Source organism: Carcharhinus amblyrhynchos, chromosome 16 (genome assembly GCF_965287045.1).
Source record: "Carcharhinus amblyrhynchos chromosome 16, sCarAmb.v2.hapA, whole genome shotgun sequence".
NCBI classification, from domain to species: domain Eukaryota; kingdom Metazoa; phylum Chordata; class Chondrichthyes; order Carcharhiniformes; family Carcharhinidae; genus Carcharhinus; species Carcharhinus amblyrhynchos.
Window position 1 is genome coordinate 3238583 of NC_137339.1, and position 16170 is coordinate 3254752.

General features: G+C 42.6%; 1 protein-coding gene across 4 annotated transcripts in view; it reads left to right on the forward strand.

The window, feature by feature from the left end:
- Positions 1-16170, forward strand: part of LOC145353784 (14-3-3 protein beta/alpha-1-like) — a 45482-nt gene that overhangs the window by 16350 nt on the left and 12962 nt on the right. For 3 of the 4 annotated variants that reach the window (XM_080204586.1, XM_080204585.1, XM_080204587.1), the window contains exon 2: positions 8639-8940. In XM_080204586.1, the coding sequence (XP_080060712.1) occupies positions 8647-8940 (294 nt within the window). In that variant the 5' untranslated portion in view covers positions 8639-8646. Of the gene's footprint in view, positions 1-7451; positions 7506-8638; positions 8941-16170 lie in introns of those variants that run through there. The other variant, XM_080204588.1, reaches the window with a different exon arrangement.

The window sequence follows — 16170 nt, forward strand, 5'->3', positions numbered from 1 at the left end:
ATTAGTGATCTCTTAGTAAAGAATCCTCTAAGGAAGAGTGACCATAAGATAGAATTTCACAGTTAGTTCAAGGGTGAGAATTTTGGATCTGAAACTAGTGTTTTAAACTTAAATAAAGGCAATTACAGAAGTATGAATGCAGAGTTGGCTAAAGTGAACTGGGAAAATGAATTCAAAGGCAAGACTCTAGAAAAGCAATGGTTGACATTTAAGGAGATATTTAATCATTCTCAAAGTTGTATTCCATCAAGAAAGATGTACCATCTGTGCTAAACCAAGGAAATTAAAGATGGTATCAAATTATCAGAAAATGACATCAAATAATGCCGCAAAGAGCAGTGGTAGGCCAGAAGATTGGGAAAATTTTAAAAACCAATGGACTGCCGCAGGGATCAGAACTGGGGAAAAAATAGCAGATGGATGCAATGTGGGAAAATGTGGAAGAATAGTAAAGCAGAGCATTATTTAAATGGAGAGACAACGAAATTGTGCATTAGTGATTGTACATACAAGGTGTTGCCATATGAGACACGTTTGCATGGAGTACAGCAATTAATTACGAAGGCAAATGGAAGATTGAGCATTATTGCAATGAGGATGGAGTGCAATGGTAAAATCTTGCTACAGCTGTGCAGGGAATTGATACAACCAAACATAATTTTTGTACATATCTTATTTAAAGACAGATATACTTACATCGGAGAGAGTTCAGAGAAGATTCACTGGATTGATTCCTGGAATGAATGGTTGGCAAATAAGGAAAGCTTGAACAGGTTGTAGCTGTAGTCTTTAGAATTGAGAAGAATAGGAAGTGAACTGACTAAGATTCTGAGGGGGCTTGACAGGATAGATGCATTTTCTCTTGCGTATCTGTTTTTTTACCCTTTGGAGAGTAGTGGGAAGGATTTTTTTACCCTTTGGAGAGTAGTTGGAAGGATTTCTGAACTGATTATCAGCCTGTTGAACCACATTGAATGCTTCTTCCACGGCCAACAAGTTCTAGCGTTGGACTTGAACCCAAGAATTTCTGGTCCAGTGATGGAGGGTGGTATCACTGTGCCGCAAGGCCTGTACCCAGGGTGAATCCTGAGAGGGTCTTTCTCTCTTGAGGAACCAAACTGTTTCAGAATATAGAGTCACCCATTGAGAGATTTCTTCTATCAGAGAGTCATTACACTTGAGAATTCTTTACCACAGAGAACCATGGAATTTGAATCATTGCATAAGTTCATGGCTGTGGCACAGATTTTAAAGCAATTGGGGTGTGATTGTTGCAGGCGGGGAGGAACAGGCAGGAAAGGGGAATTGGGGCCAAGATTTGATCAGCCATGATCTTATTAAATGATGGAACAGGCATAGGGGGCCAAATGGCCCAATATTCCTAATTCTTCTGATCTTGAGAGCCAGGCTATGCTGCTGCTATACTAGTCACAATACTGTGAGCAGCTATGTGACTCCAATGAGATTGTACAGTATTATCACACTGCTCTTATTCTGTTCTAGGGAGTGGTGTTTGAACACTTCAGAGTGATTGTCAGTTTTGTTTACTTTACAAACTTGTTCTTTGTGAATTTGTGCATCAGTGGAGAATTGGATCAATTCTTGCAATGGAAAAGAATGGGAAATTAGATAGCTTTTTCAAAGCGCTAACACAGATACGATGGGCTGAATGGCCTTTTCTGCTTTATGATTCTATGAAGAGAAACTTGTTTCAGTGATTTGGATGAGGAAATCAAAATTATATTTCCATATTTGCTGACGACACAAAACTATGTGGAATTGAGTGGTGACGAGGAAGTAAAGAAGCTTCAGGGCAATGTAGACAAGTTGAATAAGTGGATCAGCGCATGGCAGATGCAGAATACTGTTGGTAAGTGTGAAGTTATCCACTTCAGAAGGAAAAACAGAATGGCAGAGTATTATTTACATGGTAATATATTGGGAAATGTTGATATAAAAAGGTACAGAAAGTGGTTAAGAAGGCAAATGGTATGTTAGCCTACATTGCAAGAGGAGTCTAGCGCAGAGGCATTAGATGTCTTACTGTAACTTGGTGGGCCATACCTGAAATATTGTGTGTTTTGCTCTCCTTACCTAAAAGATGTACTTACCGTAAAGGAAATGTAGTGAAGGCTCACCAGACTGATTCCTGGGATGGCAGGATTGTTGTACAAGGGAAGATTGGGTTGACTTGGCCTGTATTTATGGAGAGTTTAGAGAGGGACACTCATTTGAAACGTGCAAAATTCTGCCAGTGTTGGACAGACTGGAAGCAGAAATGATCTGTCTTCTAGCTGGTGGGTTTAGATACCAGGAGTCACAGGCTCAGGATATGGGGTAGACCATTTAGGACTGAAATGAGGAGAAAAGTCTGCACTGAGGATGGTGAACTGTGGAATTCTCTACCACAGAAGACTATAGAGGTCAAGTCACTGAATATATTTAAGAAATAGATAGATTTCTGGACTTTGAAGGCTTCAAGGAATGTGGGGCATCCATGGGAGTATGGTGTTGTATAGAGGATCAGCCACAATCATACTGACTGGTGGAGCAGGCTCGAAGAGCCGAATGGCCCACTCTTCTATTTCTATGTTTTCTAACTATCTGATCAGGAGTCAAACCCAAGTTCTAGAGATGAAAGCAATCGCCTACTAACTGCACCATCTTGTAGCTTCCTCACCACTTCTCCCCCTTAATCTGAATTTGAACTTGGATTTTCTCTGCTGCACACTCCACTTTCTTTCAACACCTCCCAAACATCTGCCACATTCCGGATGGTGAATCACAGCGATGAGTCTCTCTCGGTGCAACAGCACCTTCGGAATAAGTTGTCCCACCCAAACAGAAATGGTCTGTTAAAGACTCGAGATCAGTCAACCTAGCCATTAAGTTATGAAAGAATGTAATTTAAAAACTATTCAACTGAGGCAAAACAAAACAAATTTGCAAATCAACAGGAAATGAGGACTGAGGAAAAAACAGACTTGTATTTTTACAGAGCCTTTCATAACCGCAAGACGTCCTAGAGCAGATTGCAGCCAACAAAGTATTTTGGAAATGTAGTCATTGCAGCTACTGTGGAAATGTGACCCCAAATTGCGGGTAGCAAGCTCACACAAGCAGCGACAGGATAGAGACCAACAGATCATCTGTATTCTTTGGTGAAGCTGTTTGAGGGATAAATTATTTGTCAGAGCACTGGGGAGAATTCCCCTGCTCCTCTTCAAGTAGTGTAACAGATTGTTCACATCCTCCTGAGAGAATGAGATGGGAGGGTGCATTGGGTTATTTGCCAGAATTTTACTGGCTCACCCAGCCAACGGAGGATGCATTCTGCAAACCTCGCCCGCCCCAGAATCAGGGCGGGTGAGGCAGTAAAATTGCGCAATTGTTTCACCTGAATGACAGTATTGCTGACTGCAGCATTCCTTCAGTACTGTACCAGAGTGCCAGGCTAGACTTGGTGCACAAAGAACAACACAGCACGGGAAACAGGCCCTTCGGCCCAACGAGCCCGCACCGCCATCTTAACAATGTGCTTTTCCTCCTCCACCCTTGACCCATGTCTATGCTTATGGTACCCCCATTGGAAACCAGATTAACGGGAAAACATGGCAGGTTTACATGGCAGTTTCCAATATAAATGTGATCATCAGAATCTAAAAAGGAAAAATAAAAGTGAGGACAGAATGTCCAGTTTCAAACTGGGAACTTAATTATTTATGCTTGCCTTAGCCCAGTTGTCCAGTAACTTCTTACAAGCTTAACCTTCACTTCCCTGTACCATGCCACAAACTGGCCAGAAGCATAATAAGTTCATGTGCCTCTTAAACAGAAATGTGTGGCTGCACCATAGCTACGTATAGAAAATCATTTTGGCCACAAACTGCTAAAGTAATGTAAATATGAATTTAATGTGGTAGTTAGAAAGAGGTTTGCTGGGTTATGAGGAAGTAGGTTTTCACAAAATACCTGGAATATACTCCCAAAAAATTGTGGCTGCACTTCCAAGATCGAGAATGATAGAGGGTAAGGGATACCCGGGAATATGGAACAGAAGCAAGTAAATTGAGCTAATATTCACATCAGCTGTTATCTGACTGAACACCTATTTCACTGATAACCTTTAACAAAGTATTCTATCAATCTCAACAAATTGCAACTGGGCCACCCCGCCCCTTGCGGCCAACAAGTTCAATACTTTGCCCGCCCTGGTCACACCTCCTGACATCACTCCTGATTGGTCTCATTTGAGTTTCAAGATTTCACCCTCTGATTCCCACCAGAGGAAGTAATTATCTTATTAACATTTTAAATACGTCAATTAGATCACGCCTCAGTGTTCTAAACTGAAAGGAATACAAGCTGGGTTTATGCAATCTACCCTAATAATTTCGAACTTTAAACCCTTATATCATTCTGGCAAATCTGCAGTGTTCCCCTTTCTAGTATTGTCTTCTAAAGTTCAGTGTTGAAGTAACTATATTCTGAATTTTCTCTCAAATGCACTGTTCCTTATCTGTATTGAGTTTTATCTGCCAGAGTTTTATCCGTGTGTATAAATTGTTCAGCTTTTTTGATACAGTAAAGTCCCACCCGTCATGACTTCCTCTTTTGTGAATTTGCTTATTAGCACAAAGTCTTTGTACACCAGTTCACCCATTGCAAGCCCACTTAGCTATGGTTCTAAAAACAAAAAATAGAAGCCATCTTTAGAAAATGCCAAAAAAGCCACCTAAGTAAAGTGATAAAGACGATGTCTGTGACATGTTTGCTGCAATAATAGAAAATATGTGCTCTGTGTGCATCACCTGCTGTTGTAACAGTTGGGTGTTCCTTGTTGCTGTGATTTAACTTCTGGCCATAGCCCACCTCTAGGCTTAAGTAAAGCACTGTAAATGCTACAAATTTTAAATTGTTTTATGGAGCAACTTCCCATTCATGTTTTATGTAATAATTTCTCCAGTAAATTTATCTTGAGATTTATTAAAAATGCAGTTTCTATTTCCTTTGTTCCTTTGTATTCATAGCACTTTATGTCAAATTGACCCCCAGTGTAAAGTACATTTGTCATTCACAGTTTGGCTGAGGCAGCACGATGGCACAGTGGTTAGCACTGCTGCCTCACAGCACCAAGGACCCGTGTTTGATTCCCGGCTTGAGTCTCTATCTGAATGGAGTTGCACTTTTTCCCCGTGTCTGCGTGGGTTACTTCCCACAGTCCGCAAAACGTACTGGTTAGATGCATTGGCCATGCTAAATTATCTCTGTACCAGAACATGCGCTGGAGTGTAGCGACGTGAAGATTTTCACAGTAACTTCATTGTAATGTTAATGTAAGCCTACTTGTGACTAATAAATAAACTTTGCTTTCTCAGGAATGTAACCCCCCCACCCTCCAAATGGTGGAACTTTAATTAGTTGGCTGCTTATTCAAATATAAACTGACCTGGGAATCTATTGGTTTAGTATCTGCATAGTTGATTCAAAATCATTATAACCAGAATTTAGAGGGACTTTGAGTGGGAATACACTCAACCCGAACTCGTGTGAAATCGCGGTCTTGTGCAATATTTTGGTCAGTCGGTGGGCGCAAGAGTCAGATATATACCTGGCAACAATTAAAGCAGTTAAGTCCATTAAACGTATGATTGGCCTGAATTCTACGTGGCCCGTATGCTCTTGCTCTTGGCACACATTCATGTCTTTTCACTATTCCTGATTCGGGGCGGGATGAAATGCCCTGGATGAAGTGAAGTGTTTAAGGCTTGCAGTGCTGTGCAGCCACTGACTTGACTCTGTGTGATAGAGAAAATTCTTCAGTCTTTTTGATCTCATTGGAGCAGTAGTGCAGTTCCCTGAGGCAGCTGTCAGCTTTCAGGGAGCTGGTTGGAAACGCCCACCTGCACTGTCACTTCTCTCAGCACCCGCCCTGCCCGACAGCACTCAGCTTTTCAGAGCCTGTCTTTCTTGCTGACTGGCTGGTAATTGGGGCTGATTGTGGCCAGAACTGCATTTTGTGCCCACTTCCAAGTGCATGCACCCAACAGGGACAGAATTCAGGCCTATGTTTAGTTATGGCACCTCTGACAATGGATGGCAGTGTTACCAGTGTTTACTACTCGTGAATATTTGCAGGATGTACTAAATCATTTAGTGCGTGAGCTCCTGGCTGCTTTGATTCTTTACCCCACAAATAATTTTACAAATACTTACTAGGAGGTTTCTTTATTCATTACAGCATTCTCTGTTACTTTCAATTCATCACGTTGCAGGATTTGGTTTCTAATTTTACTGCTTTAACCACCTAAGCTTGTTTCTTTTAAACTGCACCTCCAAGTCCTTGCTCTGCACTTAACCTACATGTGCTGCAGGTGTTGAGGTTTCATTGAGCACAAACATCACCCCAATCTACTTCCTCAAGCTCTTCCTGTGTAATGTTGAAATTGGTCTATTTCAAAGTTGTATGTGTGATTATTTCCTGCAGTGGCTGAATGGTGTGGGATTCAGTGCTATCTAAGGTATGCTAGTACCTTCATTTCAAGTTAACGATTTGGTTCTACCTTCCTTCAGCACTCACTACAAGCTCAATCAGAAAATAACTCTGAACGATATCCACCAGCTCAATCATAGAATCCCTTAAGTGCAGAATAAGGCCATTCAGCCCTTCAAGCCTGCACCAACAACAATCCCATCCAGGCCCCAAAACACCAAGTATTTACTCTGCTAGTCTCTAAGCAATTTAGCATGGCCAGTTGACCTAACCCACACATCTTTGGAGATGTGCATACTGCATGAATACTGGAGCAGTCACAAACCTGCCACATTCCTTAAAGAAAGAATGAAAGAGCTGGCATTTTTATATTGAACATATCATCTCTGTCCCATAGTACTTTACAACAGACAAGCTACATTTGAGAGTTATGGTTACTGCTTTTGCAAATGGGATAGCCAACTTGTACAAAGTAAGATCCTTGTCTAGCATTAAGAGGAATCACCAGTTTTCTGGTGGAGTTGATCAAGGGCAAACAGTTGGCTGGTAGCCCAGGAGGATTGCCCTCAAGGAGAGTCATGGGATCATCTAAACTTCCTGTTTCACACGTATTTCTCCTTTCTCTTCATATGACTCAACAGAACTTTCATCGTGGCAGATTAAATACTTGCAGCTCCTTCATCTATTAATTTTTGCTTTTTTAAAACTTTCTTCCAGACCTTGCACTGCCTTCAGGTACACGTTACAGTTCATCCCATTTACTGAGCAACTGTAAGCATATATGCATACCAAACTCTCAAAACAGTCCTATTGTTTTAAATTGGCAGGTGGAATTGGGCAAGATAATATTTCAGTCTGAGAAGGTGAGGGGGAATAATGGAATTATGAAACTCATGTTGCTCATCATTAGCCAGAAGCCATTTGATAGTCTTCCGGACTCTCTCTTCGTTTACAGAATTAACACAGGATCCCAAACCTGAATCACTAGCCATTGGGAGCCGGCGCCCCGACTGTACATTTGTCTGTTTTCTGGAATTTTTTACTGTTGTGTGATAATTGACCTTCAAAATAGTTTTGACATTTTTCATCAGCCTTGTATTTAAATCCAATGCTTTCATTGATTTAGTACTTTCTTTAGTGATTGTACACAGTCACAGGGTCATAGGGAGTTGGAGCCTATCCTAACAAACATTAGGTGCTAGGCAGAATACACCCAGAAAGGGACTCCACTCCAGTCTGTCACAGGGCTCTCACACTTGCACTCGCACTCAAATAAACTGAGGGACAATTTATCGCGGCCAATTCACTGATAGGATTTATTTCACAGACAAGTTCAGCTGCCTGTCCCCATATAATTTTAGAGAGAGACAATTTGCTCCGCAGAAGCAGCTCTAAGCTGGTCATAATGTTTCATATGAGCCTTTCACAACTTCTCTTCATTTCATCTTCTCAAAATATCCTCCTATTCCATTCCTCCTCGTGCTTTAACCTAGCTCTCCCTTTTCACTTCAACTGCACTCCTTTGTAGTAAGTTCCACATTCTCACCACACTGTGGGTAACAGTGCTTCTCCTGACACCTTATTGGATTTATTCACTTCCACTACATATTTATGTTCCTTAGTTCTATCTCCACCACAAGTGGAAACATCTTCCCTATCAAACCCCTTCAGAATGTTGAAGTCCTATATTAGGTCACTTCTCAACCTTCTGTTTTTGACAAGTGGAGAATAGGGATTGGCCATTCAGCACTTTGAGCCGCTTCTGCCACTTAGTGACATCAGGTCTGATCTGTATCCTTACTCCATCCACTTGCCTTGAATCTGTGTCCCTTATACCCTTGGCTAGCAAAAGTCTTATTGCTCTCAGATATAAAATTATTAATTGAGTTTATGTCTCCAGGATTTTTTTGTACAGAGATGTTTGCCAATTTCTCACCTGAATGACTTGGCACTGATTTTACTGACAAAAGCCCCAACATATTCAACATTTCTATTTGTTATGGTCTCTCAGTTCAAATATCCTCCATATAAATTTGTTTCTTTACACCTTGTCCAATCCCGCTAAAGCTTTATTGTAATGTGAGACCAAAACTATGCACAGTGCTCCTAACCATAAATTAAAGATAATCTCTTGCATTCATGCAGTCCTGAAGATGGAAACCACTGACCTGGTTGAGAGAGCGAAGCTCGCTGAGCAGTCAGAACGCTATGACGACATGGCAGCTGCAATGAAAGCTGTCACGGAGAAAGGCAATGAACTCTCAAACGAGGAACGGAACCTGCTGTCCGTCGCCTACAAGAACGTAGTTGGAGCCCGCCGGTCATCCTGGCGGGTTATCTCCAGCATAGAGCAGAAAAGCGAGAGCAACGATAAAAAGCTGGAAATGGCAAAATCATATCGAGAGAAGATCGAGAAAGAGTTGCAGGATATCTGCAATGATGTGTTGGTAAGGTCATGCACTGCTTGTGGAATTGATGGGAATTCAATGGGGAGTTGGGTAATCACTTCAGGGTGGGGAAATTTGTAGGGCAAGGAGTAAGAGTAGGAGAGTGGGACTGACGAACCCTTTAATTTTACTTTTTTATGCACAGCCTTTTTTTTTGCAGTCCCTTTAACATTAAGAACTAGGAGCAGGAGTAGGCCATCTGGCCCCTCGAGCCTGCTCTGCCATTCAATAAGATCATGGCTGACCTTTCCATGGACTCAGCTCCACTGACCTGCCTGCTCACCATAACCCTTAATTCCTTTACTGTTTAAAAATTTATCTATCCTTGCCTTAAAAACATTCAGTGAGGTAGCCTCAACTGCTTCACTGGGCAGGGAATTCCACAGATTCACAACCCTTTGTGTGAAGAAGTTCCTCCTCAGCTCACTCCTAAATCTGCTTCCCCTTATTTTGAGGCTATGCCCCCTAGTTCAAGTTTCACCTTCCAGTGGAAACAACTTCCCTTCATAGTCTTATGTTTCTATAAGATCTCCCTCATTCTTCTGAATTCCAGTGAGTATAGCCTCAGTCTTTCCTCATAAGCCAACCCTCTCAACTCTGGGATCAACCTAGTGAATCGCTTCTGCACCCACTCCAGTGCCAGTATACACACTACTCTAGCACCTTATACAGCTGCAACATAACCTTGCTGTTTTTAAACTCCATCCCTCAAACAATGAAGGACAAAGTTCCATTTGCCTTTTTAGTTACCTGCTACATCTGCAAACCAACTCCTTGTAATTCTTACACAAGGACATCCAGATGCCTATGCACAGCAGCATGCTGCAATTTTTTACCATTTAAATAATAGTCCATTTTGCTGTTATTCCTACCAAAATGGATGACCTCACATTTATCAACATTGCACTCCATCTACCAGACCCTTGCCCATTCAGCTAGACTATCGATAGCCCTTTGCAGACTTTCAGCATCCTCTGCGCACTTTACTCTGCCATTCATCTTAGTGTCATCTGCAAATTTTGACACACTACATTTGGTCCCCAACTCCAAATCATCTATGTAAATCGGAAACAATTGTAGTCCCAACACTGATCCTTGAGGCACACCACTAGTCACTGATGGCCAACCAGAAAAACACCCATTTGCCCCCACTCTTTGCTTTCTATTAGTTAACGAATCCTCTATCCATGCCAATACATTACCAGTAACACCGTGCACCTTTATCTTATGCAGCAGTCTTTGGTGCAACACCTCGTCAAATGTCTTCTGGAAATCCAAATACACCACATCCACAGGTTCACCATTTCCACTGCGCATGTAATGTTCTCAAAGAATTTCACCAAATTAGTCAGACATGACCGGCCCTTCATGAACTCATTCTGCGTCTTACCAATGGGACAGTTTATATCCAGGTATCTCGCTATTTCTTCCTTAATGATAGATTCAAGAGTTTTCCCTACTACAGAAGTTAAGCTAACTGGCCTATAGTTATCGCCTTTTTTCTACGTCCTTTTTTAAACAGTGACGTCACATTTGCTGTTTTCCAATCTGCAGGAACCATGCTAGATTCCAGCGAATTTTGGTAAATTACCACCAGTGATTGATACACGGCCACACTTCTTAAAGGAACCATTGTGTGTGTGTTGCTGAGGCAATCTTTGTTGCCTGCCTGACCCATTCCTGATTGTTGCTTTGGTGCATACCAATGCAGTTTCGAGGGAGCATTGGGATTTATCAGCTCTTTCAAAGAGTTATTTCGGGCATGATGGGTTCACTGACTCCCTTAAATGTTGTTGTGGTCTGTAAATAATTATTACGGTGAGATAGCTTACCTCTTGTTTGGTATTCTATTGACTGCTCTTTGGAAGTGGAACGGTTGTGATCAGAATTCTTGTAATAAATTATATTCCAGGTGTGGATCTGCTCATTTTCCAATTTCGCTGAAAATCAAATCAAATTGATGCACTCTCAGTTGTAGTAAACTATGAGAGTTATTAACTAGTTACGTGTTATTCAGCTATTTCGCCTTGCTGGTTTGGAATTAGCCTTCCAGTTGGGGTAGTTTGGGATTTGATTCAGCCTTTTGGACCCAATTGTAATGTGTAAAATTTCATCTTTAGCCCTCTGGTTTTGTGTTGGAACCTGGCTTTTCTGTTAGTGTAAGGTAGAATTGGAACAATTATATTATTTTCGTTCTATATTTTTTCAGTTGCTAGATGATGATCCAACCCCATTACACTGAACAGTAAGAATGGGAGACCAGTGAGTTCTGGTAAATGTACTCTCATCTGCCAAATTGCAATAGTGTGTAGCTCAGTCTGTCATTCTGAAGTCAAGTTAAAGTTTATTTATTAGTGTCTCAAGTAGGCTTAGATTACAGTGAAGTTACTGTGAAAATCCCCAAGTCACCACACTCTGGTCCCTGTTCAAATACACTGAGGGAGAATTTAGCATGGCCAATGCACCTAACCAGCACATCTTTCGAAATGTGAGAGGAAACTGGAGCACCCAGAAGAAACCCACGCAGGCACGGGGAGAACTGGTGCAGACTCTGCACAAACAGTGACCCAAGCCAGGAATTGAACCCTAGTGCTGTGAGGCAGCAATGCTAACCACTGTGCCACCCCTATCTGGAGTAGTTACAGTATTTAAGAAAATGCCAGAGGTTCGAGTGCATCCAACAGTTGTTATGCCCTTACAACAATCTTTCACTTCAGACCTCACAAGATTCTCATCACTGCGCATTTCCCCATGTGAGTTATGTGAAGTAGATTGCATCCACAGATATCCTACTTGGGTCGTAACTGGACATTATCCAAAGTAAAATGATATACCGTCTGTTTAAATCTCTGAATATATACATTAATTGAGAGATATTACAATTAGCATTATCAGCAGTCCTGTGTGCTGATGAGCTCAAGCCTTGGTTGTTGTCACTATTTGTAGATATGAAGAGAAAGTAGTTCTTTGTTTTTGCAATTTTATTTCAGTCAGGATATTAATGTGCCCTCCTTTTTATCCATGTTCATACAGATCAGATCGGTTTTCACGTTGAATGCAGAGTATTTTATTTATGTGCTCATGAAGATGCATCATCTTTATGGGCACAAATAAAGTACTCTGCATTCGTCATGAAAGTGGAAGTTGCAGGAAGTCCTACAGTTGGTTGGTTCGCGTAGGAAAACGACCTTGGGGATCTCATTAACAGAATAGGGTATAGTGAAACTACTGAGGAAGAGTAGTCTGCACTTAGCATCTAAGAATTCCTGTTAGGGGTTGGTCTACCCATTCACTGGTAACTGCCTAGTCTCCTTGGCTTTCCATTGGCACTGTGTGCAGAGCAGTTACAAGGAGAACTTTCCGTATTTTCTACAAGTCTTGATTGCCCATCGCCTCTCCATCAATCTCTCAATCCCACCCTATCTCCAACTCATTCATCCTTACACCACCAAGATCTCTGGTCCCTGTAAGTCCTCAGTTTCTATCATTAGCAACTGTGCCTTCAATAACTAAGTCCCAATCACTAGACGTTTCTCCCAAACCTCTGTTTCTCCACCCCATTCCTCCCTTTAAGGTGCTTCTTAAAACATACCTCTTTGATCAAGACTTTTGTCACCCATCCTAATAGCTCTAATGTAGGCTGGTGTCATGTGCTCCTATGAAGCAATATTTTTATTATGTTAAGGACACACTACAAGTTTTTGTAGTTGTTTAAAGAACTGGGACACTTTGGTTCGCAGGGGACAATTTAAGCTTGTAGATGATATGAAACTTGTAAGCTGTGAGAGGGACAGTGTAGAACTTCAGAGGGACATGGAAAAGTTGGAGGAATGGGCAGATAGGTGGCAGATAAAGTTCAGTGCACAGAAGTATGAAGACGTGATAGAAAATGGAGAGACAATTAAAATAAGGAGTGCAATTCTTAAGGGGTGCAGGAGCAGAGGGAGCTGGGTGTATAGGTGAACAAAGAACATCCCAGCACGGGAAACAGGCCCTTCAGCCCAACGAGCCCGCACCGCCGCATCTTCCCACACCTCCCCCGCCTTGTGTGCATGTGAGTGGAACCCCTAATGTAGCCAGATTCAGGGGAGAATAGTGTCAATTTGGTACACCAATCAGCCTAAGAGCACATCTTTGGGGTGTGGGAGGAAACCGGAGCGCCCGGAGGAAACCCACGCAACCACAGGGAGAATGTGCAGACTCCCACAGACACAGGCCCAAATCCATGTATCTGCACAGCTAGCAGTGATAGTCACTGAGCTGTTGCGGTGCCCATCTGCTGGTCCAGGATTAAGCACACACAACGACACGAAGTACTAGGCCACTCCCGGAACCTCCAAGAGCAGCCCACGCACGACCCACCGTGTGCACGCCCCTCGTTTGACAAGCAGGTGGACCGACCCTGTGGAATAAAAAGACAATACGTTAACATATAAAACTACATTTCCGGTGTCGTCCTGAGGCTCTGACCCTATTTAATACCCTCTACTATAACCCTCCATCCTTGCTTCGCTCATGTGTCTGTCTAAGTAAACCTTAAACAAGTCCAACGTGCCTGCCTCCACCACCCTACTCGGTAGCGCGTTCCATACCCCCACGACCCTCTGCGTGAAAAACCTTCCTCTCATATCCAAATTATACTTCTCCCCCCTCACCCTTAGATCGTGACCTCTCGTAATTGTCCCCAATCTAGGGAAAAGCCTACCACTGTTTACTCTATCTATTCCCTTCAGTATTTTATGTACCTCTATCATATCCCCCCCCTTAATCTCCGTCTTTCTAAGGAGAAGAGTCCCAGTTTCTCCAACCTTCCCTCGTAACTCAGTCCTTCCATGCCAGGCAACATCCTGGTAAACCTCCTCTGCACCCTCTCCAGGGTCTCCACGTCCTTCCGGTAGTAAGGTGACCAGAACTGGACGCAGTACTCCAAATGCGGTCTAACCAACGTTCTGTACAACTGAAGCATTAGACGGCAGCTCTTATACTCTATACCCCTTCCTATAAAGGCTAGCATTCCATAAGCTTTCTTCACAACCTTCTCTACCTGTGTCGACACCTTCAGAGAGTTGTGCACCTGCACTCCCAGGTCCCTCTGTATCTCTGTACTCTTAATCGGTCTACCTTTTATCACATAACTCCTCCCTGCATTATTCCTTCCAAAATGCATCACCTCGCATTTGTCAGGATTAAATTCCATCTGCCATCTATCTGCCCAATATACCAACCTATCTATATCCTGCTGTGTCACCTGACAGTCGTCCTCAGTATCTGCCAATCCTACCATCTTGGTGTCATCAGCAAATTTGCTGATCACACCGCGTACACCCTCTTCCAAGTCGTTTATATATACTACAAAGAGGAGAGGTCCCAGTACTGAGCCCAGCGGCACACCACTGGTGACTGGCCTCCAGCCAGAAAAGGTCCTCTCGACAACTACTCTCTGTCTCCTATTTCCCAGCCAGTTTTCGACCCACCTAGCTACCTGTCCTTGTATCCCATGTGCCTTAACCTTTTCTACCAGCCAACCTACTTTGTCAAATGCACCAATGGTGCATTGACCATTGGTGACAGGACAAGTGGAAAGAGCAGTAAATATATGGTATCCTGGTCTTTATTAATAGGGGCACAGAGGTGAAAGAGCAAGGAGGTTATGCTGAACTTAGTCAAGACACTAGTTAGACCTCAGCTGGAGTATTGTATTTGGCTCTGGGTGCCACACTATAGGAAGGATGTGAAAGCATTGGAGAGAGTGCAGAAGAGGTTTACAAGAATGATTCCAAGGATGAGAAACTTCAGCCTTGAGGATAGATTGGAGAGGTTGGGACTGTTCTCCTTGGAGAGAAGAAAGCTAAGAGGAGATTAGGTAGAGATGCTCAAAATCATGAGGGGGCTGGACAGAGTAGATAGGGAGAAACTGTTCCTATTGGTAAAAGGATCAAAAATGAGAGGACATAAGTTCAGAGTGATTCGCAAAGGAAGCAAATGTAATGTGAAGACAAACATTTGCATACAGCGAGTGTCTGAGTCTGGAATGCACAGCCTGGAGATGTGGTGGAGGTGGTTCAAACAAGGCATTCAAGAGGGCACATGATGATTTTATCTATGTGTAAGTGATTGTGGGAAAGTCAGAATGGGGACCTTAAGACAATAATGAAGGCACTTAGTCATAATGCTTATTTGAAGAGTTGGTTCAAGCATAATGGGCCAAATGACCTTCTATGCTTCTGCATCTGAGATTGTTTTTCCAGTAGATCTCTTTGGCAGCGGGTTTGAATCTTCCTCCTCAGTTGGTGCTACTTTATCAGATGAATACAAGATGTCTATATTGCAAAAAAAAACTCCAAGTAACAGAGGTTGCATTTCTGCCATCATCTTTACAGTCTCCCAAGGTCCCAAAGCAGTTGATAGCCATTAAAGTACTGTAGAATGCACAGCAGCCAACTTGCACACAGCAAGATCCCACGGGTGGCAATGGAAAAAGGTTACAAACAGAAACTACCTTAAGATTTTAATTCTCCCATGGGATATGGACATCACTGGCTGGGTCAGCATTTGTTGCCCAACCCTAATTACCCGTGAATTGAGTGGCTTGCTCAGCCACTTCAGAGGGCAGTTAAGAGCCAACCATATTGCTGTGGGTCTAGAGGTCAGATTGAGTAAAGATGATGGATTGTTTTCCATCCATTGGATAATATTGGAATAGTTTAGGTTAGTGGGCCATTAGATTGGTTCCACTGGTCAGCGTAACATTGAGAGCCGAAGGGCCTGTACTGCGCTGTTATGTTCTATGTTCTAAAAGGCATTACTGAACCAGATGGGCTTTTACAACAATCGATAATTTTATGGTCGCTATTACTAAGACTAGCTCTCAGTTCCAGTTCCAATAGTCAAAGTTAAATTCCATTAGCTGCCATGGTGCAGTTTGAACTCCTAGCCCCAGAGCTTGATTTCCAAATGCCGACATTCAGGGATCAATAAAGGCCTGCTACCTATTTTTTATTTATGGAATGTGGGCATCTCTTGCCGAATTGCCCTTGAGGAGGTGGTGGTGGTAAGCCACCTTCTTGAACCACTGCTGTCCATATGTTGTAGGTACACACACACTGCTGTTAGGGAGCTAATTCCAGGTATTTGATCAGCGACAGTGAAGCAACGGTGATTATAGTTCCAGGCCAGGGTGACATGTGGCTTGGAGTGGAAACTGCAGGTGGTGGAGTTTCCCTAAATCTG